The 25043-nt window shown below is 39.6% G+C and overlaps 1 protein-coding gene across 3 annotated transcripts in view; it reads left to right on the top strand.

Moving 5' to 3' along the window:
- The window catches only part of LOC134345184 (plastin-1-like), a 127629-nt gene that overhangs the window by 91015 nt on the left and 11571 nt on the right, over positions 1-25043 (top strand). For all 3 annotated transcript variants that reach the window (XM_063045419.1, XM_063045418.1, XM_063045420.1), the window contains exons 5-11: positions 1140-1272; positions 3304-3385; positions 4240-4405; positions 8900-9042; positions 14755-14847; positions 14936-15128; positions 22814-22892. In XM_063045419.1, coding sequence (XP_062901489.1) covers positions 1140-1272; positions 3304-3385; positions 4240-4405; positions 8900-9042; positions 14755-14847; positions 14936-15128; positions 22814-22892 — 889 coding nt within the window. The remainder of the gene's footprint in view (positions 1-1139; positions 1273-3303; positions 3386-4239; positions 4406-8899; positions 9043-14754; positions 14848-14935; positions 15129-22813; positions 22893-25043) is intronic.

Here is a 25043-nt window from a genome sequence, read left to right as displayed (position 1 = left end):
AACCTAACATCTCTGTTCAAAATCAGGATAATGCACTGTTTCTTGATATTTTGAAATTGTTGGGGAACACCTGACCAATCAGTCTTGTATTTGTGCAGAAAACAGGATGTTAAAATAGTCACTGCACCCTGATTTCCACTCTTTATGGCAAAGTGCCCAATGAACTTTGGCTGTTTAGTTTTTCTCAACATACAAATAGAAAGGCCTTCATTTTTAAAAAAAACTTAAAATTTCTCAAACAATAGTTGTTAAAAATTAAAAGGCAAACCTTTGAATTTAAGATCATGGAAGTGGAAATATTCTGGCATGTCTCTATGTATATTGAGCTGGAAGAACTTCTTCTATTTTCTTTTCCAAAGCAACCCTTTAATACACTAAAATACTCCAGCACCCTCTTCAGGCTAGGATTGAGTATCTAGTACATTATAATATAACACAACTTATCGGAGGTAGTGCTTTTATAAACCAGAATTTCTCTTCTCACAAATGGGACGTGCCATGAGGCAGGTGTTGAGTATGTTTATCTTGCATTTGACAGTTTTCAGAACTTGTAGAAAATGGGCCTTCTCGCATCTTAATCTGCACAAATATATTATTGAGATGGAAAGTAGTTTGCAGCATCCTGTGAATGAAGCATTTTTTGGTTGTATCTCCACTAAAAAGGAGATGAAGAATTTGGTGCAAAACAAACTTAATGTAAACAGTAATGGGAACATCTTCAAAATTTTTTGCAGCTTTTTACAGTAGCAAGAATAGATGGATTCTATTTCCTCTAGTTCACAGAAGTGATTGAAGAGAGACCAATATAAGATGTGATAGTATTTAGTTAGATGAGATCAAAGGTACAATGTATTGAGGGTATGTTGGACAACCGTTATGAGCTGCTTTGACAACATTATGTGCTGCTTTGACTTGTTGGCAGTCGTTTTGGCCTTGAGGTCTGAAGTTGTGCCCTCAGCCTCCATCTGTGTATATGTGGTCACCTTGCAAATGTAAAATCCCACAGTCATTGCAAAGTATGATTTGCCCATGTACCTTAATGTTTTTGGTTTATATGTTTATTTAATGATTATTCCCAAATTATTGTCTTTTATTGAATATGACCAGAAGTGCCTGAAAGATATTCTCTTAAATTGCAGAGGAAGAAAAGGTTGCATTTGTTAATTGGATTAACAAAGCATTGGAAGGCGATCCTGACTGTAAACATTTGATTCCCATGAATCCCAACAGTGACCATCTGTTTAATGCAGTTGGCGATGGCATTCTCCTATGGTAACCTTCTGTTTATTCAACTTTTTTTAAAAATTCTGATTAAAGTTGTAAAATATTGAAGCTTGGGATGTTACTAATTCACATTTGCTCAATTTTTGGCATTATTTGTTGCTCAAATCCACACTTGCTTGACACTGGTTTTGGTCAGCCAGCCTTGGGATAGCTCTCCAGAAAGGGTGGGGGTGGGGGGTTGGGGGGAATGCAGGAATACATTCTTTGCTCCTGATCTGCTGACTCCAAAGAAATTAAGGAGGTGTGGCACAGGGAGCAATATGAAGCTCCTCTTTGACTCCTGTATGTACTGGTGAGAAGCACCCAAAGAGAACATCAAGAGATTTTTCAGCAACACACACACAAAATGCTGGAGAAACTCAGCAGGTCAGCCAGATCTATGGGTAAGAGCAAACAATCAATGTCTTGAGCTGAGACCCTTCTTCAGGAGTGAGAGGGAAGGAAGGAGGGGGAGAAAGGTTAGCTGGACAAGCTCCCAGGAAGGATGCGTGGCTGTAGTAGCAGGTAGAGGAGTTGGGCAGCAGAGATCAGAGGGGGAGCAGTGAGAGAAGGTTTCACTGATTCTTCATCCTCCAAGGTGTTCAGAGAGCAAGGCAGAATCGGGGGGAATTGTGCCAACTTCAGACAAACTTGCAGCACCTTCTTCTCCAGTCAATTGGGGGTGGTGTGGTGGAAAGAGTTAGGTGTGAGGGTGCAACTCAGAAGTGAAAAGCAGGCAAGCCACACTCTTTGCCTCTGGATGATCTTGGAGGACTCAGAGTTCAGTCCATGCAGCAGGGTAAAACTTCTGGTACAACGAGATGTCCATAAGTGAATGCTGCCACATGGATATAGAGAAATTAGATCTTGTGTAACAACTGTGCAAACACTTGAATGGTGTACTGTTCAAAAAGACCACCTGATTGGCATTGGTGCTTTTGAGTTGATGACACCACAGATGTTTTGTTTTGCCAACACTTGAAATGTATAGACTGGATAACAGTGTAAAGAAAGCTAGAAAAATTATAGTATTCCTTGTCTATTTTTATGAATAAAGCTTATTTTTGAAATGCAGTGGATTCTGGTTAATTGGGACTCATCAGGCCCAGTAGAGTTTGTCCCAATTAAGTGGTTAACCTAATTAACCAAAGTTCTATGGAAATGGTTAAAAATGCAAACTGAGTAATAAATGGTGCATTAAATGAAACTCAGAACAAATTGGAACACTACCAATAGTACTACAGTACTATAAAACTGTATTAGTTCCTAATAATTAGTGACAGGAATTTATTTAGTGTATGAAATGAACACAATCAGTGTAGACCCCTAATGCAGAGAATGGACTGCCTTCACACAATCCTGATGACAATTGTATCCACCAAGTCTTAATTTTCATTGTAACATTCAAGATGTCATTTTCTTTAAGTTCCTTGTAGTTCCTAATGTTGAAGATGTGAAATTGTTTCATTTTCACTCACGCCCATTTCCAAGCCTGAATGCTTGAAACTGCAATGAGCAAGACAGTTCAGTGTTGTCTTACTGTTTACTTCTTACCAACTATTCATGACAAAAATCACTGCTTTTTGTACACAAACACATGCAGCTGACTATTTATAAGCGCAAGTGACTTATGCTAGTTAGAATCTGTTCAACAAGTCTTCTGCCCCGATTAAATGGGATATTATCCTGAATAAACGAAGGAAATCCTGACTATTTTCTCGATTTAGTTTCTGTTTTTTAAGAGTTGCCCCAAATAAGCGGCTGCCCCAATTAACCAATGGTCTGATTAACTGGAGTCCACTGTATATCAAAGAGAGACGTGGATATGGTAATTCAACCTCTGAGCTGGCAGGTAGTAAACAGGGCAGACTCTTGCTGTCCAACGTTTGGTAGGAACCAAACAATTATGACATTCATCCCACAATCTTTGTGATGGAAAATAAATCAACTCTTCATCCATGGTACTTAAATATTTGATGTAATTTTCAACTTTGAGTTCTAATGTAATCTTCTGACAAAAATCTCTTTCCCTCTGTTCAGCAAAATGATTAACTTATCCCAGCCAGATACAATTGATGAGCGAGTAATTAACAAGAAGAAGCTGACGCCATTCACAATTTCTGTAAGTACTATCCTTCCATCAATGGTAGCTAATGTGCATAGAAGGTTCATATTTATCTTTCGGTGTTATACCTTCATAATTCATTTGCCTCCTCTCAAAAGTAGTATCAAATTATTTTTTTAGAGCAGATAATAGATTATAAATGCAGAGAGCAACCTACATAATCAGCTAAAAGAAAATTACAGGTTGGAAATCAAAAACCAAACGTGCTGTAAATACTCAGAAGATCAGGCAACATCTGTGTAGGGAGAGGAAAAAGTCAACGTTTTGGTTCTTGTGTGCTCACAAATTGCTGCAGGAATTCAGCAAGTCAGGCGGCATCTGTGAAAGAGGGTAAACGGTCGACATTTCGGGCAGAGACCCTTCATCAGGACTGGAAAGAAGGTGGGCAGAAGCCAGAATGAGGTGGGGGAAGCAAGGGGAAGGAGTAAAGATAGGGCGGGATGGGGGAGAGAAATGACCAGAAGTTAGAGTAATCGATGTACACGCTATCAGGTTGCAGGCTACCCAGATGAAATGTGGAGTGTTGCTCCTCCAAGCTGAGTTTGGCCTTGTCATGGCCATAGAGGAAGCATGGACAGATATGCCAGAATTGGAATGAAATGCCAAACTGAAATGGGTAGCCACTGGGATATCTTGCATTTTAAAATGGACAGGGTGAAGGATGTAACTGTCTGCTCTGTTTATTTTGCTCCATTAGAGATGCACCAGAGCAACTCTTCACTGACAATTCCCAGAAAATAAGGGTCTTTTTCTCCATATTCTGACATTGCTGCTTTTAAATGTATTGTGTCTACAGAAATGATGTTTTGAAAACAGTGTCATTATTTGCACTCTAATTAATTCTCCCACAGGAAAATCTGAACCTTGCTCTGAACTCTGCCTCTGCCATTGGCTGTACAGTGGTGAACATCGGTGCAGAAGATCTAAAGGAAGGCAGACACCACCTGGTACTCGGCCTCCTGTGGCAGATCATAAAGATTGGCTTGTTCGCTGACATTGAGATTACCAGGAATGAAGGTAAGTGGGCAGTGTAGGTGTGCATACAAACCTATCTGGCAAAATATGATGTATTTTTTAAAAAAAAAGTATGAAGTGATAATCTTTGTTTTGTGCAGGCAAAGAACTAGCGGGACTATGCTAGCTTAATCACTTAATCATGCATGCAGATGACCAGGTGCTGTAATCCAGATACAAGAAGACTTGTTTTTGTATGGGTTTAATATAATTGCAGATACTAAGTCACAATAGCAAGGCTCTATCTTCATGATGATCTTTCATTTACTTTACTATGTTTAGCAATGAAGGAGAGTACAGCGATGAAGTACATTTTGTGCTGAATGTGTCATTTGCAACATTATAGTCTGTTTGGCATCTAGCTTTTTTTTAAACTGGAAAATTGCAAATGTCACTCCACTCTTTAAGAAGGGAGGGAGGCAAGACGAAGGAAATTGTAGGCAAGTTTGCCTGACTCCGGTGTAAGGTGTTGGAGTCCATTACTAAAGATGAGGTTTTTGGCTACTTGGAGGCACATGATAAAAAAGGGTGAAGTCAGAATGGATTCTTTAAGGGAAAATCTTCCCTGACAAATCTATTGGAATTCTATTGGAAATAACAGTCTGGATATACAAAGGAAAGTCAGTGGATATTGTTAATTTGGATTTTCAGAAGACCTTTGACAAGGTGCTGCATATGAGGCTGCTAAAATAGATAAGAGCCCATGGTATTACAGGGAAGGTACCAGAATGGATAGAAAATTGGCTGACTGGCAGGTAGCAAAGAGTGGGAATAAAGGGTTTTTTTTTCTGGTTGGCTGCCAGTGATTAGTGGTGTTCCACAGGGGTTGGTACTGGGACTGCTTTTCACATTATATGTCAAAGATTTGGATGACTGAATTAATGGCTTTGTAGCCATGTTTGCAGATGATGCAAAGATTAGTGGAGGAGCAAGGAGTGTTGAGGAGGCAGGGAGTCTGCAGAAGGACTTGGACAGATTAGGAGAATGGGCAAAGTGGCAGATGGAATGTAGTTTAAGGAAGTGTATAGTCATCCACTTTGTTGGAAGGAATAAGGGCATATACTATTTTCTAAATGGGGAGAAAATTCAAAAATCAGAGGTGTAAAGCAACTTGAGAGTCCTTGTGCAGGATTCTCTGTATGTGTCAGTACCTCCAGTTGAAGTTTGTGTTTTTGTGTGTTTTGCCCCAAGCCGTCAGTCCGTGGTTTTGTATTGCCATGTGCTCTTGTTTGTTTTCATGCCCCATGTGCTCCTGTCCCCACTTCTGCTCTACTCCGGCCCCTGCATTACTGAGTACTCCGCCTCTCACCTGTTTCTCATTATTACCTGTTTTGCTGCCACTTCTGTCTCACTGTGCTCCACCTATCATCTGCCTCTCTGTTTATTGCTCAGCGTATGTCAGTCCTGTGTTTTCACCTGTTTGTTGCCGGATTGTGCCAATGAATTTTCCTGAACCTTTCCAGTATTCGTATCTGTACTTGGTCCATCTGATTATTGACTCTGCCTGTTTCCTGATTCTGGTTTTTGGATTTCTCTGGATGTTTTGATCTCTGCCTGAACTTTGCACTTTGGGATTTGTTTATATCACTGTGTGCACAGTACTTGGTCTACGATTGGATCCCTGCTCCAGCATCCTGACAATATGTTAATTTGCAGGTTGAGTCAGTGGTGAGGAAGGCAAATGCAATATTAGTATTCATTTTGAGAGGACTAGAATGTAAAAGCGAGCTGGCTGATGGTGTAATGGCATCAGCGCCGGACTTCGGAGCGAAGGCTCCGGAGTTCGAATCCAGCCAGCTCCCTTGCACGCTTTCCATCCGTGCTGGGTTGAGCGTCGAGCTAGCAACTTGACCTCGTAAAAATAAGAAAGCCTGCTTAAAACAAAAAAAAGTGCCATCATGATGGTGTCCCGATGACTCCACTTGGAGTTAAGGGCTTTCTTCTTTTAGAATGTAAAAGCAAGGATGTAATGCTGGAGCTTTATAAGGCTGCACTTGGAGTATTGTAAGCTGTTTTAGGTCCCTTATCTCAGAAAAGAAGTGCTGCCATTGGAAAGTGTCCACAGGAGGTTCACAAGGATGATTCTGGGTTTGAAAGGATGATCATATGAGGAGTGTTTGATTGCTCTGGTCTTGTACTCACTGGTGATTAGGAGAATGATGGAGAACCTCAATATTGAATATTGAAAGTTCTCGATAAAGTGGATGTGGAGAAGATGTTTCCTTTCGTCTAAGACCTCAGATTATAGGGACATCTACTTAGAAGAGAGATTAGAATTTTCTTTAACCAGAGACAGCTGTGGAGGCCAAATCATTGGGTATATTTAAAGCAGAAGTCATTAGGTTCTTGATTATTAAAGACATCAAAGGTTACAGGAAGAAGGCAGGATAATGGGGTTGAGAGAGATAATAAATTGGCCATGATGGAATGGCAGAGTTGACTCAATGGACAGTATGGTCTAATTCTGCTCTTGTATATTATGGTCTTGGGGTCAAAGTTGTATTGGTCTCTTTGGGCATCCTCTTTGCTCTGATATAACCGTATAACAATTACGGCATGGAAACAGGCCATCTTGGCCCTTCTAGTCCATGCTGAACTCTTACTCTCACCTAGTCCCACCGACCTGCACTCAGCCCATAACCCTCCATTCCTTTCCTGTCCATATAGCTGTCCAATTTAACTTTAAATGACAATATCGAACCTGCCTCAACCACTTCTGCTGGAAGCTTGTTCCACACAGCTACCACTCTCTGAGTTAAAAAAAAAAAGTTCCCCGTCATGTTACCCCTAAACTTTTGCCCTTTAACTCTCAACTCATGTCCTCTTGTTTGAATCTTCCCCACTCTCAATGGAAAAATCCTATCGACATCAACTCTATCTATCCCCCTCATAATTTTAAATACCTCTATCAAGTCCCCCCTCAACCTTCTACGTTCCAAAGAATAAAGACCCAACTTGTTCAACCTTTCTCTGTAACTTAGGTGATGAAACCCAGGTAACATTCTAGTAAATCTTCTCTGTACTCTCTCTATTTTGTTGCTATCTTTCCTATAATTTGGTGACCAAAACTGTACACATTATTCCTAATTTGGCCTCACCAATGCCTTGTACAATTTCAACATTGCATCCCAACTCCTTTATTCAGTGCTCTGATTTATAAAGGCCAGCATACGAAAAGCTTTTGTCACCACCCTTTCCACATGAGATTCCACCTTCAGGGAACTATGCACCATTATTCCTAGATCCCTCTGTTCTGCATTCTTCAATGCCCTACCATTTACCATGTATGTCCTATTTTGATTACTCCTACCAAAATGTAGCACCTCACATTTATCTGCATTAAACTCCACCTGCCATCTTTCAGCCCACTCTTCTAACTGGCTTAAATCTCTCTGCAAGCTTTGAAAACCTACTTCATTATCCACAACTCCACCTATCTTAGTATCATCTGCATACTTACTCATCCAATTTACCACCCCTTCATCCAGATCACTAATGTACATGACAAATAACATTGGACCCAGTACAGATCCCTGAGGCATACCACTAGTCACCGAACTCCAATCTGACAAACAGTTATCCACCACCACTCTCTGGCATCTCCCATCCAGCCACTGCTGAATCCATTTTACTACTTCAATATTAATTCCCAACGATTGAACCTTCCTAACCAACCTTCCGTGTGGGACCTTGTCAAAGGCCTTACTGAAGTCCATATAGACAAAATCAACCACTTTACCCTCGTCAACTTTCCTAGTAACCTCTACAAAAAAATTCAATAAGATTTGTCAAACATGACCTTCCACGCACAAATCCATGTTAACTGTTCCTAATCAGACCCTGTCTATCCAGATAATTATATATACCATATCTAAGAATACTTTCCATCAATTTACCCACCACTGACGTCAAACTCACAGGTGGATAATTGCTAGGTTTACTCTTAGAACCCTTTTTAAACAATGGAACAACATGAGCAATACACCAATCTTCTGGCACCATCCCCGTTTCTAATGACATTTGAAATATTTCTGTCATAGCCCCTGCTATTTCCACACTAACTTCCCTCAAGGTCCTAGGGAATATCCTGTCAGGACCCAGAGACTTATCCACTTTTGTATTCCTTAAAAGCTCCAGTACTTCCTTTTCTTTAACCATCATAGTTTCCATAACTTCCCTACCTGTTTCCCTTATCTTACACAATTCAATATCCTTCTCAGTGAATACCGAAGAAAAGAAATTGTTCAGAATCTCCCCCATCACTTTTGGCTCCACACATAGCTGTCCACTCTAATTTTTCAAGGGACCAATTTTATCCCTCACTATCCTTTTGCTATTAATATAACGGTAGAAACCCTTTGGATTTATTTTCACCTTACTTGCCAAAGCGACCTCATATCTTTTAGCTTTTATATACACACACAATATATAATGTTGTGGTGTATGACAACCTTTTCTGAATTTTTGATATTGATGCTGTTATGTCTTTGATTTCAGCACTTATTGCTCTGTTAAGGGAAGGCGAAGAGCTGGAGGAGCTGTTAAAAATCTCACCTGAAGATCTTCTTCTGCGTTGGGTTAACTACCATTTGGAAAGAGCTGATTACGGAAAAATCAGTAACTTCAGTGAAGACATTAAGGTATTGATATTTTCATCAAACTATTTTGAATTTACATCTTACTTTAAATCCACTTTTTAGTTTCAGAACAGAGGTTAATATTTTCGGGTGGTAAAAGTCAACTATTCTGGTTAGAGCTGCTCCCTTGAGGGGTGGTGGAAATCAGAGGTTTCACAAGGTAACTGGAACATACTTGAAGGTAAATAATTTGCAGGGTTCTTGAGGGATGGGATTGCTTAACTGAGGTTTGGCATAAATTATGACTGAGTGGATTCCTTCTGGATGAGAGCTGACTGAGTAGAGGTGTACAAGACGATGAGAGGTATACAAGAGGGCACAATTTTAAGATAATTGGAGGAAAGCATAAAGGGGATATCAGAGGTAGGTTCTTTACACAGAGAGTGATGGGTGTCTGGAATGCCCTGCCAAGGATGGTGCTAGAAGCAGGTACATTAGGGTTATTTAAGAATCTCATAGATAGCACATAGAAGATAGAAAAATGGAGAATTATGTAGAGGGAAGGTTAAAAGGTCATAGAGAAGTACATCACAGAAACAGGCTCTTCAGCCCATCTAGTCCATATCAAAACCATTTAAACTGCCTACTCACATTGACCTGCACTGGGACCAGAGCCCTCCATATTCCTACTATCCATGCACCTGTCCAAACTTCTCTTAAATGTTGAAATCGAGCTCGCATGCTCCACTTGTATTGGCAGCTCATTCCACACTCTCATGACCCTCTGAGTGAAGAAGTTCCCCCTCATGTTCCCCTTAAACATTTCACCTTTCATCCTTAACCTATGACCTCTGTAGTCCCACCCAACCTCAGTGGAAAATGCCTGCTTGCATTTACCCTATCTATACCTCTCATAATTTTGTATACCTTTATCAAATCTCCTCTCAATCTTCTACGTTCTGAAGAATACAGTCCTAACCTTTCAATATTTTCTTGTTCCTGCAGACTCAGCAACATTCTCGTAAATTTTCTCTGTACTCTTTTAGCCTTGCTTATATCTTTCCTGTAGGTAGGCAACCAAAACTGCACACAATACTTCAAATTAGGCTCACCAACATCTTGTACAACTTCAGCATAACATCCCATTTCCTTTACTCAATACTTTGACTTATGAAGGCCAATGTGCCAAAAGCTTTCTTGATGACCCTATCCCTCTGTGACACCGCTTTCAACAAATTATAGACCTGCATGGAGGTCAGCATAAATTGTGGGCCGAATAGATTGTACTGTGTTGTAATGTTCTGTTCTGTGCTGTAATGTTTCTTTGATTTTATTTTCTGAGTCATCTTTGTTCTCCCAGATGAGTTTGGCAGAAATGTTACCTGTGTGCTATAGGGACAGAGCTAATTACTTAAAAGTTAAATCTGAGCCAGTAAACATGCCTCACACTTACAGCTTAGTGCAGTAAATTCCAACTTGCTTAAAGCTTTTCTAAAATAAATTATTTGAGAGAAGAGGACTGGTTTTTTTACCAGTACACAAAATAATTAACTCGCATCTGTTTGAACAAGCTTCATGGATTGAACGACCTCTCGTTATTGCTTTTTCCTATTTTTCCTCAATGAGTCTGTCTTACTTTTAAGTTTCCCCATGTGGAAGGCGCAGCATTCCTCCTTTTTTTTTCCCTGCAGTATTGAGCAAGAAAAATAAATTTTCCCAGGCCTTTGAGGATGATGTAATTCTGAGTTTGCTCTCCCTTATCATCACTGTATAAACCTTTCAGCAATATTAAGGAAAGAAAGAGGGTGCAAGTTGGGTCTGGCTCGGGATTTGCTATTTTCTTAGTTGTGCAACTTCATAACCTATCAGTCCCGCCCCTCCCCATTTCTTCTTTATTCCCACATTCTTCTCTTTCCGCTCTCAGTCTTGCAGCAGGAGCTCCTCCTGAAATTTCAACAATTGCTCCCACCTCTTTAAAAGCACCTCCACCCCTGGCTGCAACCCAGCTCATTAAGTTCTTCCAGCAGTTTGTTTTTAGCTTTGGTTGTTTGGTTCTGACACTTTCAGTCGCTTCTGTTTTCTTTCAGCAGTTTTAATGTGGGGAAAGAAATCTGATTTGCAAAACTGCCTCCACTATTTCTGGAAATCAGATGTTTACTTTAGTTTTAAATTAACAGTTCTCAACTTGTGTATATACATGTCATGTATAATTAATTACCTGTAAAATTATTTACTTACTGGATTGATGGAGGAATTTAAAGTTGGATTCTATTTCCCAGAAACTGGGGAAAGTAGTTTGATGAGTTTGTGTCCTAGCTTTTTGAAAATGAGGTGCTGGCATAGTGCTTACTGAATCCTGACAGGATACCCAGTCAGGCAGTCAAGTATAATAAATATAAGACCATAAGGTATAAGAACAGAATTAGGTCATTTCGCCCATCAAGTCAGCTCCACCATTCAATCTCTCTCAACCCTATTCTTCTGCTTTCTGCCCATAACCTTTGATGTCCTTACTAATCGAGAACTTATCAACCTCTTTAAATATACCCAGTGATTTGACCTCCTCAACTGCGTGGAAATGTATTCCACAAATTCACCACCCTCTGGCTAAAGAAGTTCCTCCTCATCTCTATTGTAAAGGGACAGTCTTCTATTCTGAGTGTGTGGCCTCTGGTCCTAGATTTCCACTATTTGGAAACATCCTCTCCACATCCATTCTCTCTAGGCCTTTCAATATTTGTTAGGTTTCAATGAAATGCCCCCCTCGTTCTTCTAAACTCCAATCAGTACAGGCCTAGAGCCATCAAATGCTCCTCATACATTAATCATTTCATTCTTGTATCATTCTTGTAAGTCTTCTCTAGATCCTCTCCAATTCCAGCACAATAAAGGGCCCAGAATTGCTTTGACCAATGCCTTATAAAGCCTCAGCATCACATCCTTGCTTTTATATTCTAATCCCCACACAGTGAAATGCTAATATTGCATTTACCTTCCTTACCACCAGGTCAACCTGTAAATTAACCTTTAGGGAAATCTGCATGAGTACTCCCAAGTCCCTTTGCACCTCTGATCTCTCAATTTTTATCTCTTTCAGAAAATAGTCTATACCTTTATTCCTTTTAACAAAGTGCTTGACTATACACTTACCCAAACTATATTCCATCTGACACTTCTTTGCCCATTCCCCTAATCTGTTCTACCTCTTCTGCAGCCTCCCTGCTTCCTCAATACTACCTGCTGCTCCATCTATCTTTGTATCATCAATCCCATCATCCAAATCTTTGACATATAACATGAAAAGTGGTCTCAGCAGCAACCCCTGTAGAGCACAACTAGTCACCAGCAGCCAATCAGAGCAGGCCCTCTTTATTCCCACTCTTTGCTTTCTTCCGATTTTCTATACATGCTGGTTCTTTTCCTGTAATACCATAGGTTCTTATCTTGTTTAGCAGCCTCATGTGTGGCGGCTTGTCAAAGGCCTTCTGAAAATCCAAGTAAGCAATATCTTCTGACTCTCCTTTGTCTATCCTGCCTGTCATTTCCTCAAAGAATTCCAACACATTTGGCAGGAAAGATTTCCACACAAAGAAACATTCTGACTTTGGCCAATTTTATCATGAGCCTCCAAGTACCCCAAACCCTCATCCTTAATAACCAAGGTTCAAATTAAATTTATTGTTAAAGTTATCGTCGTCGTCGTCATCATCATCATCATCATCATCATCATCATCTCTTTGTGACCATGACTGTTCTTGGCAAATTTTTCTTCAGAAGTGGTTTGCCTTTGCCTTCTATGCACCACCTTTACAAGATGTTTGACCCCAACCATTATCAATACTCTTCAGAGGTTATCTGCATGGTGCTAGTGGACGCATAACCAGGACTTGTGATCTGCACCAACTGCTGCCATGGCTTCATGTGACCCTGATTGGGGTGTTAAGCAGGTACTACACCTTGCCCAAGGGTGACCTGGATGCTAGCAGAGGGAAAGAGTGCCTTGCACTTCCTTTGGTAGAAACGTACCTCCACATATATGTCACCATATATAACCCTGATATTCATTTTCTTACTGGCATTCACAGTAGATACAGAAACACCATAGAATCAATGAGTTTTCTTTCTGCTGCCTCCCTTCTTAAGAGTGGAGTGACATTTGCAAATTTCCAGTCCTCTGGAATTCTGGAACCATTCCAGAATCTAGTGATCCTTGAAAGATTACTATTAATTGAATTGAATTGACTTTATTGCTTGCATCCTTCATGTACATGAGGAATAAAAATCTTTTTGTTACATCTCCATCTACATGTGCAATTACAGTAATTTATAATATTACGTACAACAGGACAGTCACTATAGCATAGAAATACAGTTGCGTCAGCATGAATTAAGCAGTCTGATGGCCTGGTGGAAGAAGCTGTCCTGGAGCCTGTTGGTCCTGGCTTTTGTGGTTTGCCGGATGGTAGCAGCTGGAACAGTTTGTGGTTGGGGTGACTCAGGTCTCCAAAGATCCTTTGGGCCCTTTTTACACACCTGTCTTTGTAAATGTCCTGAATAGTGGGAAGTTCACAACTACAGATTTGCTGGGCTGTCTGCACCACTCTCCACAACCTCAGCTACCTCTTTCAGAACCCAGGGGTGCAAGGTGTAGTCCATCTGGTCCAGGTGACTTTATCTATCTTCAGACTTTCAGCCTCCCAAGTACCTTCTCCTTAGTAATAGTAACTATATTCATTTCTGCCCCCTGACATTTTCAAATTTCTGTCATAGTGCTTGTGTCTTCCACGGTGAAGACTGATGCAAAATATTTATTGAATTTGTCCGCCACTTTTTGTCCCCAATTACTAGCTCTCCAGCGTCATTTACCAGTGGTCTGACATCTTCTCTCAGCTCTCTTTTAATATCCTCTTTGATATTATTGGCTAGATTACCTTCATACTTCATCCTTACTCTCCGTATGGTTTTTCTCAGTTGCCTTCTGCTATTTTTTTAAAAGTTTCCCAATCCTTTAACTTTGCACTAATTTTTCCTATGTTATCTGCCCTCTCTTTTGATTTTATGTGATCTTTTACTTACCTTGTCACGCAAGGTTGCTGCATTCCCCCCCCCCTTTTACAATACATCTTCATCTTTGGGATGTATCTATCCAGCACCTTCTGAATTGCTTCCAGAAACTCTAGCCATTACTGTTCCATCATCACCCCTGCCAGTGTTCCCAATCACTTTGGTCAGTTCCGCTTTCGTGCTTCTACAGTTCTTTTTTACTCCATTGAAGTACTGATGCATCTGATTTTAGCTCTTCCCTCTCAATCTGCAGCGTGAGTTCTATCATATTATGATTGCTGTCTCCTAAGGGTTCCATTTTCTTAAGCTCCCTAACAAAATACATGAAGGCATATTATTAAATCTGAAGGAAATGTAAATTACATAGAAGTGGGAAAGAGTTGTTATGTAACATAGTCTTTATTCATTATCACCTATCTTATGCAATGACAAAATTCAGAATGTTCACAGTGGATATGAAAATAAACTTAGCAAAAATACATAAGTGCTTGTGAAAAGCTGTGCACTGGAAACTTTTGATATTTAACATGCCAAGAACACTTTTTTTTTGCTTATTGAGAAACAAACTTTTAACATTTAAAAACAATAGATGGGTGAAGTGTATTTGTTTGGATTGGTGTGACGAGAATTTCTTCTTGAATAATTCTCTGTTCCTTCCTAAAAACTGATTTAATCTTGAAATCCAGCTTTGGTTTGATATCCCACTTTTAGGATTCCAGGGCTTATTTCCACCTACTTAATCAGATTGCACCCACTGGAGAAGATGATAAAATGCCGATTAAAATTGATATGTCTGGTTATAATGTAAGTCCATTCTGATTGTTTTAATTAGACATTTCTCACTTTATGGCAATGGCTTTGGGATCTAATTGTACTTCTCATGATCTTGCAGGAGATGGATGACCTCAAGAGAGCAGAATACATGCTGCAACAAGCTGATAAACTGGGCTGCAGACAGTTTGTCACACCAGATGATGTTGTCAAAGGCAATCCCAACCTCAACCTTGCCTTTGTAGCCAACCTGCTCAATAAGTATCCTGCACTGCACAGGCCAAATAATGAATATGACCTCACTTTGTTGGAAGGTATGAATGTTGAATATCAGAAATTTTATGTAGCAGAATCTGGAAAAGAACTTTGTATTGATAAGGAACTGGCAGCCATTATTGTTTTAGTCTAGCCTCATTACTACATCAATACTCTTAAGGAACCTACCTTTAACAATGTACTGTCCCTTTGCATTTGACCTCCCACAGTGCTACACTTCACGTTTGGACAGATTTACTCGCCCCACATTTGCAATTGATCTGTATCCCACTATAAAAGGAAGCCATTTTGGCCTTCAGGTCTCTGTTGGTGTGCAGGAATCTCGTAAGCATCAGTCACCTTCCGTGTAACCTATTTTACCACCCACAAGTGTTCTAAGGCTATTGACAGTGGCCAATTAACCAACTAACATCAGGGGAAACCCCATGCATTCACAGGGAGAACATACAACTTCTCACTGGAGCTGAGAGGCAACAGCTCTATTAACTGCACTTCTTTATTGTGATCTGTTGTTCATTTTCATAGTTTCAAGAGGCTGTTCATATTGTCCTCTAGTTCATTTATCATTAGAGAGATGACACCTATCACTATGGAGAATTTCTTCAGCACTGCATTGGGATTCAGGCTTATGTTATGAGTTCAAGTTTATTGAATGGGTTGTCCTGTTTAGAGATGAAAGTTGTACTACTTTTTGCATACTACATTTGTGCTTTAGAGTGTTGGCATGTGGTCAAAAATTCTCAGACTGAGACATGCTGAAAGTTGGTTTGCTTGTTTGCCAGAGTCACCTTTGGGGTGAGCTGGGCACTCTTCATTGTCTGGAGCAGGGGTTTATAACCTACGGTCCATGGACTTCCTGGGGGTCCACAGCATAAAAATCATTGAGAAGCCCTGGTGTAGGGGTCATCTTTCCTGGCTCTTTGCATTTCAAGGAGTAAATGCAGATGTTCAAGTAGATATCACAGGCAGCTCAAGTCCTGGACAGGTCTATTTGTTTGTAAAATTGGTTACTTTTTGTTATGAAATCAAGTGCAAATCAACTTTCAGGCTTTATAAAATACAGCAAAATTGAAATCTAAACAGTAATAATACAAATGCATATGGTTATATCAGAATTAAAATTAACATCAACGAAGTCACCACCATCATGTCACTGATCAGTATATCCCACCAAATAATAGGAATTAGTCAGTAGTTTGTGAACAGCTTGAAAAGTACTGGTGAAACTCAGCAGGTCAAACAACATCTTCAGAGGGAAATGAACAGCCAACGTTTTGGCCCGAGATCCTTCATCTGGACTGGCATGTGCAACATTCTTGGGAAAATTAATGATAAATTCTTCAAAGTTGACATCAGTGTTTTGATGGGGAATAAGAAGCTTGAGAAAATCCATTCTCTAAGTAAATTTTTCAATTGAAACCAAACATTAAATGCCTAATTAAAAGGAAGGTCATTCCTGCTTTCCCAACGTGCACGTTGGTGTTAAAACTCCCTCTAGTGTTGTGGGTGAATTGGCTACCGGAGAGACCTCAGCTGTCAAAACAGGTTTCTGATCCTATTACCTCCATTGAAGAAACACTGACATTCTCTAAGAGTTAGGAGTTAAATGCTTCTGCTTGCAGAAACTTTAAATCATTACATTTTCACTTTCCTGTTAGAGGCAGTGCTCTTTGATTTAGTCTTAACATAAAGATGGATATTCTCAGAATTGGGTTTATTATCACTGACATTGTTGTGAAATTTGTTTAATGGCAGCAGTACAGTAAGTAAGAAATGTGTAAAAAAAATTAAATTAATAAGTAGTGCAACAAGAGAGAGGTATCACATTTTGAAGATGTCCTCAATTGTGGAGAGGCTAGCGCTCGTGATGGTGTTTACAATTGTCTGCAATCTTGTATGATAGTCCAAAACCTGGTGCCATTCAGTTTGGAGGTGGAATTTCTTCAGATATCCCAGCTAACGCTCTTCACTTTGGCCAATAGCAGCACTCATTTCACTTATGTTGGTGAAGCATTCATGGTGCCAAAAGCTGCTCTGTTACCATGTTTGACACACAGTTACTGCACCTTAATTCCCTTTTAGGAAGTGCTTTGAAGTATTTCAATATTATCAGAAGCAAATATTAGTTTTCTCCAGAGCACAAAACCAGTCAAATAATAGTGGCATGATAGATTATCTGAATGTTTGAACCCGTTTGTATATAATTTTAATAGCTTGCATTGTTTTCCTTTTCCCTTTTTGTTCTGATTCTGGCCGGAGACTACAGAACTGACCCCTCCCATTGTAGGTATTGTCTTAAGAATTGTTCCAAGTCCTCTGGTTCTCTTTCTTCTCTCTTCTCCCCGCCCTCCCGCCAGCGTTGTTCCTTTTTAAAGCTCCATCATGGTGATACACTTGCCTTTATTGGAAACTGTATTGGTTGTTTGGTTGAGTGATTTTGGCCATGGAGGTTTCTCTCCTGAAATCTGTGCCCTCTCTCGTTTACATATATAAAAAAAATAGAAACAAGTTACAAAGCAAACATTCGATTTGATGGTTTGGGGCTCTTTGTAGCCCTTTTGAAATTAGCAGAAACCAAAGACTGACTGATGTGTGTAGTTTTTTTTATAACCAAGTTGTCAATGTTTCTTCTCATTGTGGCAGCCCACCTGTTTGTTGGTAGTGACAGTTTAAGAAAGGTTGAAAGCATTCATGGCGGCGTTGCCATTCTGACATGGAAACGTACAACACAGTATGAAGCCGCTGTTGTACAGTAGTGTGCTGCTAATGAGCAAATTATTTATGTATGTAACTAAAATTAAGGATGCATTATGTAAAATAAATCTGGAAATAGTGCATTTATTATATTTATTCAGTCAAAAAGCACCAGGCCTTTCAACACACCTTGTCTATGCTCCTAATTGTGCCTATCCTATACAAATCCCATTTACCAGCACTTGGGCCAGAACCTGTTATGCCTTGGTGATTCAGAAGCTTCTGTTTTCATCACCACAGTTGATGTGTTCCACATTTCAACCACAATGAATTGGGGGAGAAAATCTTCCTCAGATCCCCTGTAGCCACTTACTCCTCACCTTAAAACTATAAAACTGAATATAATACCAGTTGTCATTGCTACTTAACTGTAAGTGAGTTAGTGCACAATTATGTTCTTCTCACTGCTCATTCTGCCTTTATTTTAAAATATAATTCAACTCCACAGAATGCAATAGGTAGCTATATCTTGGTTGAGATGACTCTTCTCTCTGAATTCAAAAATTGTGGAACTTCTGCCCAACTTCAGAGATGTTAGATCAAAAATGTTTAGGTGATGCTTCTGTGTAGCACTGAGATGCTGCCTTTCAACTGAAGTTAAAGGAGACCCTGACTGCCTGGTTTGCTGAATATAAACTTATTCTGTGGCATTCAGAATGATTCTAGTCATTCTGCTATGAGGAAGATGTGATCACTCTGGAGAGGGTATGGAGGAAACTTGCAAAGATATTGCCAAGACTGGACATTTTGTATCTAATGAAGAGAGATTGGACTAGTAAATACTTTCTTGTGTAACAGAAGGCTGAAGGAAGAGTGAATTGAGGGGTCTGTTTCCCCTAGCAGAGGGGTTTAAAATAAATAAAGGCCATATGTTTACAGTTAAAATAGGGGCATACATTTAAAGTAATCAGAAGGTTTGGTGGGGGGGGGGAGAGAGATCTTTTCTTCACTTAAAGGGGAGTAGGGATCTGAAACTCACTCACCAGAAAGATGGTGGAGGTAAAACCCCCATTTATGACCTAGACCTGAAGGTTATGCCTTTGCTGGGAAGTGAGGTTCAGTTCAGTAATTTCTTTCAACCAGCACTAACATTATGGGCTGAGTGGTGTCATAAATTTTCTAACTCTTCTATCCAAGACAATATTTGCCCTCAATAAACATATATTTTTTAAAATTTGGTAATTATCACAATGTTCTTTTATGGGAATTTGATGTTGCAAATTGGCTGCCTGCTTGTTGGTGACAACACTTTTAAAGATTAAATATTTGGTCATAAAGAGCTTTTGATGACCCAATGCAATGGAAGTTTTTACACAAATGCATTTTTTTTCCAAAATCTTCTTTTGGTTCAGTTTTTAATTTTAGTTATGCTCATTTCTTTTGAAGAAGAATATACTAATTCTATAATTTTGATGCCAATGATGCAAAGAAGATGAACAACACTTCAGATGCAAAATTGAGTGTCATTTCAGAATTTGTTTATTTGCTCAAATAATGCATCATTAATTCTTAGTTAACCAATTTTCACACCAGTTTTCAGCTTGCATTTTTTGTGTGATTGAATTACCAGTGTTTATGTTTGTTTATACTCGGGGGGGGGGGAAGAATTTCATATAATTCATCCCAATGTTTTGTCTTTAAGATGAAACAATGGGATTTGCAGAATCCTGTAGCACAAATTAGTGTTTTCAGTCAAGAACAAGATGGGGACTATAACCAGGAAATGGAGGGGAGGTTCAGCAGATGATAGAGCATCTGTGATGACAAAAACAAGATTTATTGTTTCAACTTGTTAAACCTTCAGATTGGAAATATTAACTGTTTCTCCTTGCATAGATGTTGACTAAGCTCCTGAGTATCATCTGTGCTTCCTCCTTTATTTTAAATTGTGATCATCCGCACTACAATGCTTTTGATCTAATATGCTTTGCATCCATTTTAGGATGATCATGTCACGACATTTAAGCAGTCGATTTCTTTAATCAGGATTTGTTTTCGGAATGTTGTTTTGAATAAAGAAATGTTAATTTCCTCTAATCTCTGGTACTTTCTGCAAGCCTTTGATCTAACATTAATTATTGTTAAAAAAAAAATTACGTAGCTGATTTGGGCTAATTGGGCTTGCTGGAAACTATCTTCACTGTGTACTTGAGGAAATAATTTGGTAAAATGAACAGCCTGGAGAAAAATAGATATTCATAAATTTGATTTTTGTCTTAAACTTGCAAGACTAAACTTCTTTCGCTAACACCATGGCAAATTCAATAAATGTGACCATTTATATAAATGGAAATATACTGTTCAATCTAAACTGTGAAGCTCCCTAAACAATGGAGCGTAGGAATATTTTCTATAGAAAGATGGCAGTGACCCCAAAAAAGGTGGATCATCATCTCCTCCTCAAGAACAGTTAGGAATAAGCAGTAAATTCTGGTAACTGCATTCTGTAAAGGGGATTTTAAAAAAAACAAAAATTCTTGGAGTTGAGTCTGTGTGTGAGACCAACAAGAACTGGTCATAAAGCCAACCAAATGGGATCTGCATAATTCAGTAGCACAAATGATTGTTCTCACTCAAGAACAGGATAAGGATGCTCAAAAGGTGGAACTACTCCACTGGTAAATAACAATCATGTTAGAGAATGTTACCCAGTGCATAAAATGTAGAATGAAGTTGATTTGGTCTACAGATAAGGTTAATGCAAGGGTAGCAGGGTGGAGATGCATCTCTACAAAAAGAGGTATAAATCACGCTTCTTCCCTCCACTCGCCTGCAGGTCATCCTTGGGCAAGATATCCTGCCTAGCCTCCCTATCAGGGTCACATGAAGCCATAGGAGCAGGTGGTGGATGTCACAAATGCCGGTTGTGCGACCACTGACACCACACAGACAATCTTTGAAGAGTATTGATAATGGCTGGGGTCACCTGTTTTGCAAAGCAGGCGGCAATGGCAAACCACTTCTGCAGAAAAACGTGCCAAACAATCATGATCAAAGACCATTATAGCCCATGTTACATGATAAGGCAGATAATGGTAATTAATGCAAGCAGGCTCCCCCCCCCCCCCCACTGAGGTTGGGTGAGGCTGGAACTAGAGAACTAAAAGATTTTGTGTGAAAGGTGAAATATTTAAGGGGAAGATGTGAGGGGATCTTCACTCAAAGTGATGCTAGTGAGAAATGAGTTGCCAGAGGAAGTGTGAAAGCAGGCTAGAATACAACATTAAGAAGTTTGGATAGGTACATGGACCTGAGGAATATGGAGGGCTATGGTCCAAGTTTAGGTTGATGGGACTGTTAAGCATGGAGTAATTAGGCTGAAGGCATTGTTTGCTCTTTGACTTGGTTGTGACTATCTAAATCTCTAGATGGAAAAACGCTGGGTGTTATTTTCACTTTGTGCTATAGCTTCACAATTGGAGTCCATCAACTAGCTGCCAATGCTTGCCTCCATCGAAGGGAAAGTTCCATTTCAGGAAGCCAGTTGATCCCTTGATGAGAAAGTCCAGGCTTGTGTGGCAGAACTTTGCAAGGAGATGTTGCTTCATTGCCCCATTTAGTAACTCCAATCATGTGTTGAGAACCAAATTTGTTGAATGATTTGTGCTATTATGTACATGCAAAGTTTGGGTCTCTAATTTTGTGGCAATGACCAGAGGGCTGTAATTTATTATGGCTCGATAATAGATCAATTCATGTTGCAGCCTCATAGTTCCAGGGACCTGAGTTCGGTCCTAACTTCTGGGATGCCTGTGAGTTTGCATGGTTTTTTTTCCATGATCACCTAGATTTCCACCATTTTATTTATTTTGTATTACTTGGAGATGCAGTGTGGAATAGGCCCTCCTAACCCTTTGATCTGCAATGCCAAGCAATCCCCCGATTTAACCCTAGCATAACCATGGACAATTTGCAGCCACCAATTAACCTACTAACTGGTACATCATTGGACTGTGGGAGGAAACCGGAGCACCCGAGAAAACCCACACATTCCACAGGGAAGACGTACAGACTCCTTTCAGATGATGTTGGAAGTGAACTCCGAACTCCGACACACAAGCTGTAATGGTGTCGCGCTAACCGCTATGTGGCTGTGGTGCCCTATTCTCCAGTCTCCTTCCACCTCTAAAAGTTTAGCTCGTCCATTAACTGTCAACTGTGGATTTCTCTAGTGTAGGCAAATGGCAAAATGAATCACTGAGGGGCTGTTACTTGTATGCAAGACAATAAACTGTGGCTTGAGATAATGAGTGAAACAAGGGAACTAGTGGATTACTTCCAGCACAGCAAATCCAGGAGCCTGATGGGTCACATGACTTCAGTGCCAAAATAAATAGATTTACAGACGTTTTTGCCTGTTATTAAGTAACTAAAATATTTTATTTATCAAAATGCTTGCAAGAAAAACCAGACATAAACAGAAGATTTCTTCAGAACAATTACCTCAGAGATACTGAGATGAATTAAAACTGGTGCCTTGGTTTATAACTTGCTGCAGCAGAACCAGGAACTTCACTGATTTGGGCTAGCAATATAACCGTGACCATATTTAGCATTTCCATTTGCTTTAAGTGTGGAGTATCCAGATTAACCAGTATAGGTGCTACCCAGATTAACCAGTATTGCCTCGATAACCAAACAGCCTCCTCCTGTGCTGTAGCAGTTTGGTAATTTTTGGGCAATAAATTTGGGATTCACCTGTCTAAGTGTGCGTTTGGTTTTAAGTCTAGCATTTGTTTAAATAATTTGAAAGCCAGCGGTGTCCCTCCACTTGTATGGCCAAGCGTAAGCTATTTTAGTTACCAGCAGAACATAACAGTTTTGTCCGTAATGACTACATTGAAGCCGTTAATGGACCAAATAAACAATCTTAAATAATTGACTTGTCTCTGCTTGTTTCGATCCTTCCTTGTTTGTAAGGAAGTCAGCTCCACTTTTGATCTTTTACCAACTTTTTTTTGTGTTGTAGGTGAATCAAGGGAAGAAAGAACCTTCCGGAACTGGATGAATTCACAAGGAGTGAGCCCGTTTGTCAATCACCTTTACAGGTAAACCCTGTTTACTCTTCAGGTTAATGGTTTGTATTTACTAGGTTGGAAGATGAGTAATGCTGTGTTGTCCCGCATTGAAATTTTAGCAGCTGCCTGGGCACATGGAATGACCAAACACCGTTTCACAAAGATCTTTTACTCCGTTTCTCTTGGTCCATTCCACAAAAGAGAGTGCAGCACATGAACATTGAGTTTATTAAAAATGTAATGAAATGCACCTTCCATAAATGAGATATTGGATTAATCCATATCCCCTAGTAACGCAGAAGACAACAAAATATTGGACAAAAATGGTGATGTATTACTATCGGAATGTAGGAGAGAGGGGAGTACTCCATTACGAGGTTATCACCTGGAAAATCCAGGGTATTTGCTGTTTCTAACTTGAATATCAGAGTATGTTCATAAACAAGTAGCAAGGGGGGAATGCATTAGCCCTATTACTAGACATCTATCTTCGAAACAAAAACAAACAAATATAGGCAGTTTCAAAATATATACTAGAAAATTCCCTTTGCATTGTATTTCAAAGATTGTTAGCTAGAGGGGGGAGGGGGTTGTGGAGGAGGGGGGTTCAGCATATCTCACTAGGCGATGATAACCCAGATATTTTGAAGTTTCTTTCCACAACTTGAATGATATGAATGCATCTAAGCCATTGCAACCAACTAATAACATTCTAAATTTAGACCTTCATTTACACAACAATCTTAAAGCCTTATTTAGCTTCTTTTCCTCTGGCTAATCACCAATGCGATCTGAATCTCATTTGATGCTTTTAATTGGTATCCAGATGTGCAATAGATATGCCTCAAGATGTCTAGCTCTTTTGTATGACACAGCATGTCTCTTTACTAAAATTATCTATCTGCAATGAGCTCACTTGCTTTAAGCTAATTGAATTTTCAATTAACTTCCGGTTAAGTAATTTTTGTAAAAATAATGAATATTAAGAGGACTATTATCACAGTGCCCCGGGGAACAATGCTTCCTTTTTTTTTGTTGTTTCAGCCAACTTGTTGCATTAAATTCCAGCATATAAAAGATTATGCATGCTTTCTTCATATAGAGGGCAACAAGCTATTAGACAATGACCTGCAGAATGATTTACCATTTTCCTTCTCGATGACAAACAAGGTTAAGGTTAATTACAGTGGTATGAGAAAGGAGTTGGCCAAAGTAAATCAGAAGGAGCTACTGGCAGAGATGTCAGCAGAGCAGCAATAGCATGCATTTCTGGGAAAAATGAGGAAGGTGCAGGACATGTGTATTCCAAAAATGAGGAAATACTCAAATGCTAAAATAGTACAACAGTGGCTGACAAGGGAAGTCAAAGCTACTGTAAAAGCAAAAAAAAGGTGTACAATAAAGTAAAAATTAGTGGGAAGATGGAGGAATGGAAAGTTTTCAAAAGCCTAAAGAGAACAACAAAAAAAATCATTAGAAGGCAAGCTTGCAAATAATATCAAAGTGGATAGTAAAGGTTTTTTTTCAAGTATGTTTAAAAATAAAAGAAGAATGAGAGTGGACATAGGACCACAAGAAAATGAGGCAGGAGAAACAATAATGGGGAACAAGGAGATGGCTGATGAACTCAATGAGTATTTTGCATCAGTCTTCACTGTGGAAGACACTAGCAGTATGCCTGATGTTGTAGTGTGTGAAGGAAGAGATGTGGGTGCAGTTACTATTACAAGAGAGCAGATGCTCAAAAAGCTGAAAGACCTAAATATACATAAGCCACCCGGCCCCTGAAGTTCTGAAAGAGGTAGCATTAGAGATTGTGGTGGCATCAGAACTGATCTTTCAAAAATCATTGGACTCTTGTAATTTTCCAGTTCTCTGTCACCATGCCAATGTCAGTCCACTCTAAGAAAGGAGGAAGGCAGCAGAAAGGAAATTACAGACCAGTTAGCCTGACCTCAGTGGACGATGATGGAGTCACTTGTTAAGGATGAGGTGATGGAGTACTTGGCAACACAGTACAAGATAGAACAAAGTCAGCATGTGTTTCCTTCAGGGAAAATCCTGCCTGACAAACCTGTTGGAATTCTTTGAGGAGATTACAAGTAGGATAGATAAAGGGGATGCAGTGGATGTTGTATATTTGGACTTTCAGAAGGCCTTTGACAAGGTGCCAAGCATGAG

The sequence above is a fragment of the Mobula hypostoma genome, chromosome 4 (assembly GCF_963921235.1).
Source record: "Mobula hypostoma chromosome 4, sMobHyp1.1, whole genome shotgun sequence".
NCBI classification, from domain to species: Eukaryota; Metazoa; Chordata; class Chondrichthyes; order Myliobatiformes; family Myliobatidae; genus Mobula; species Mobula hypostoma.
Note: the sequence above shows the minus strand (reverse complement) of the source record. Positions and strands in the feature narration are given on the sequence as shown.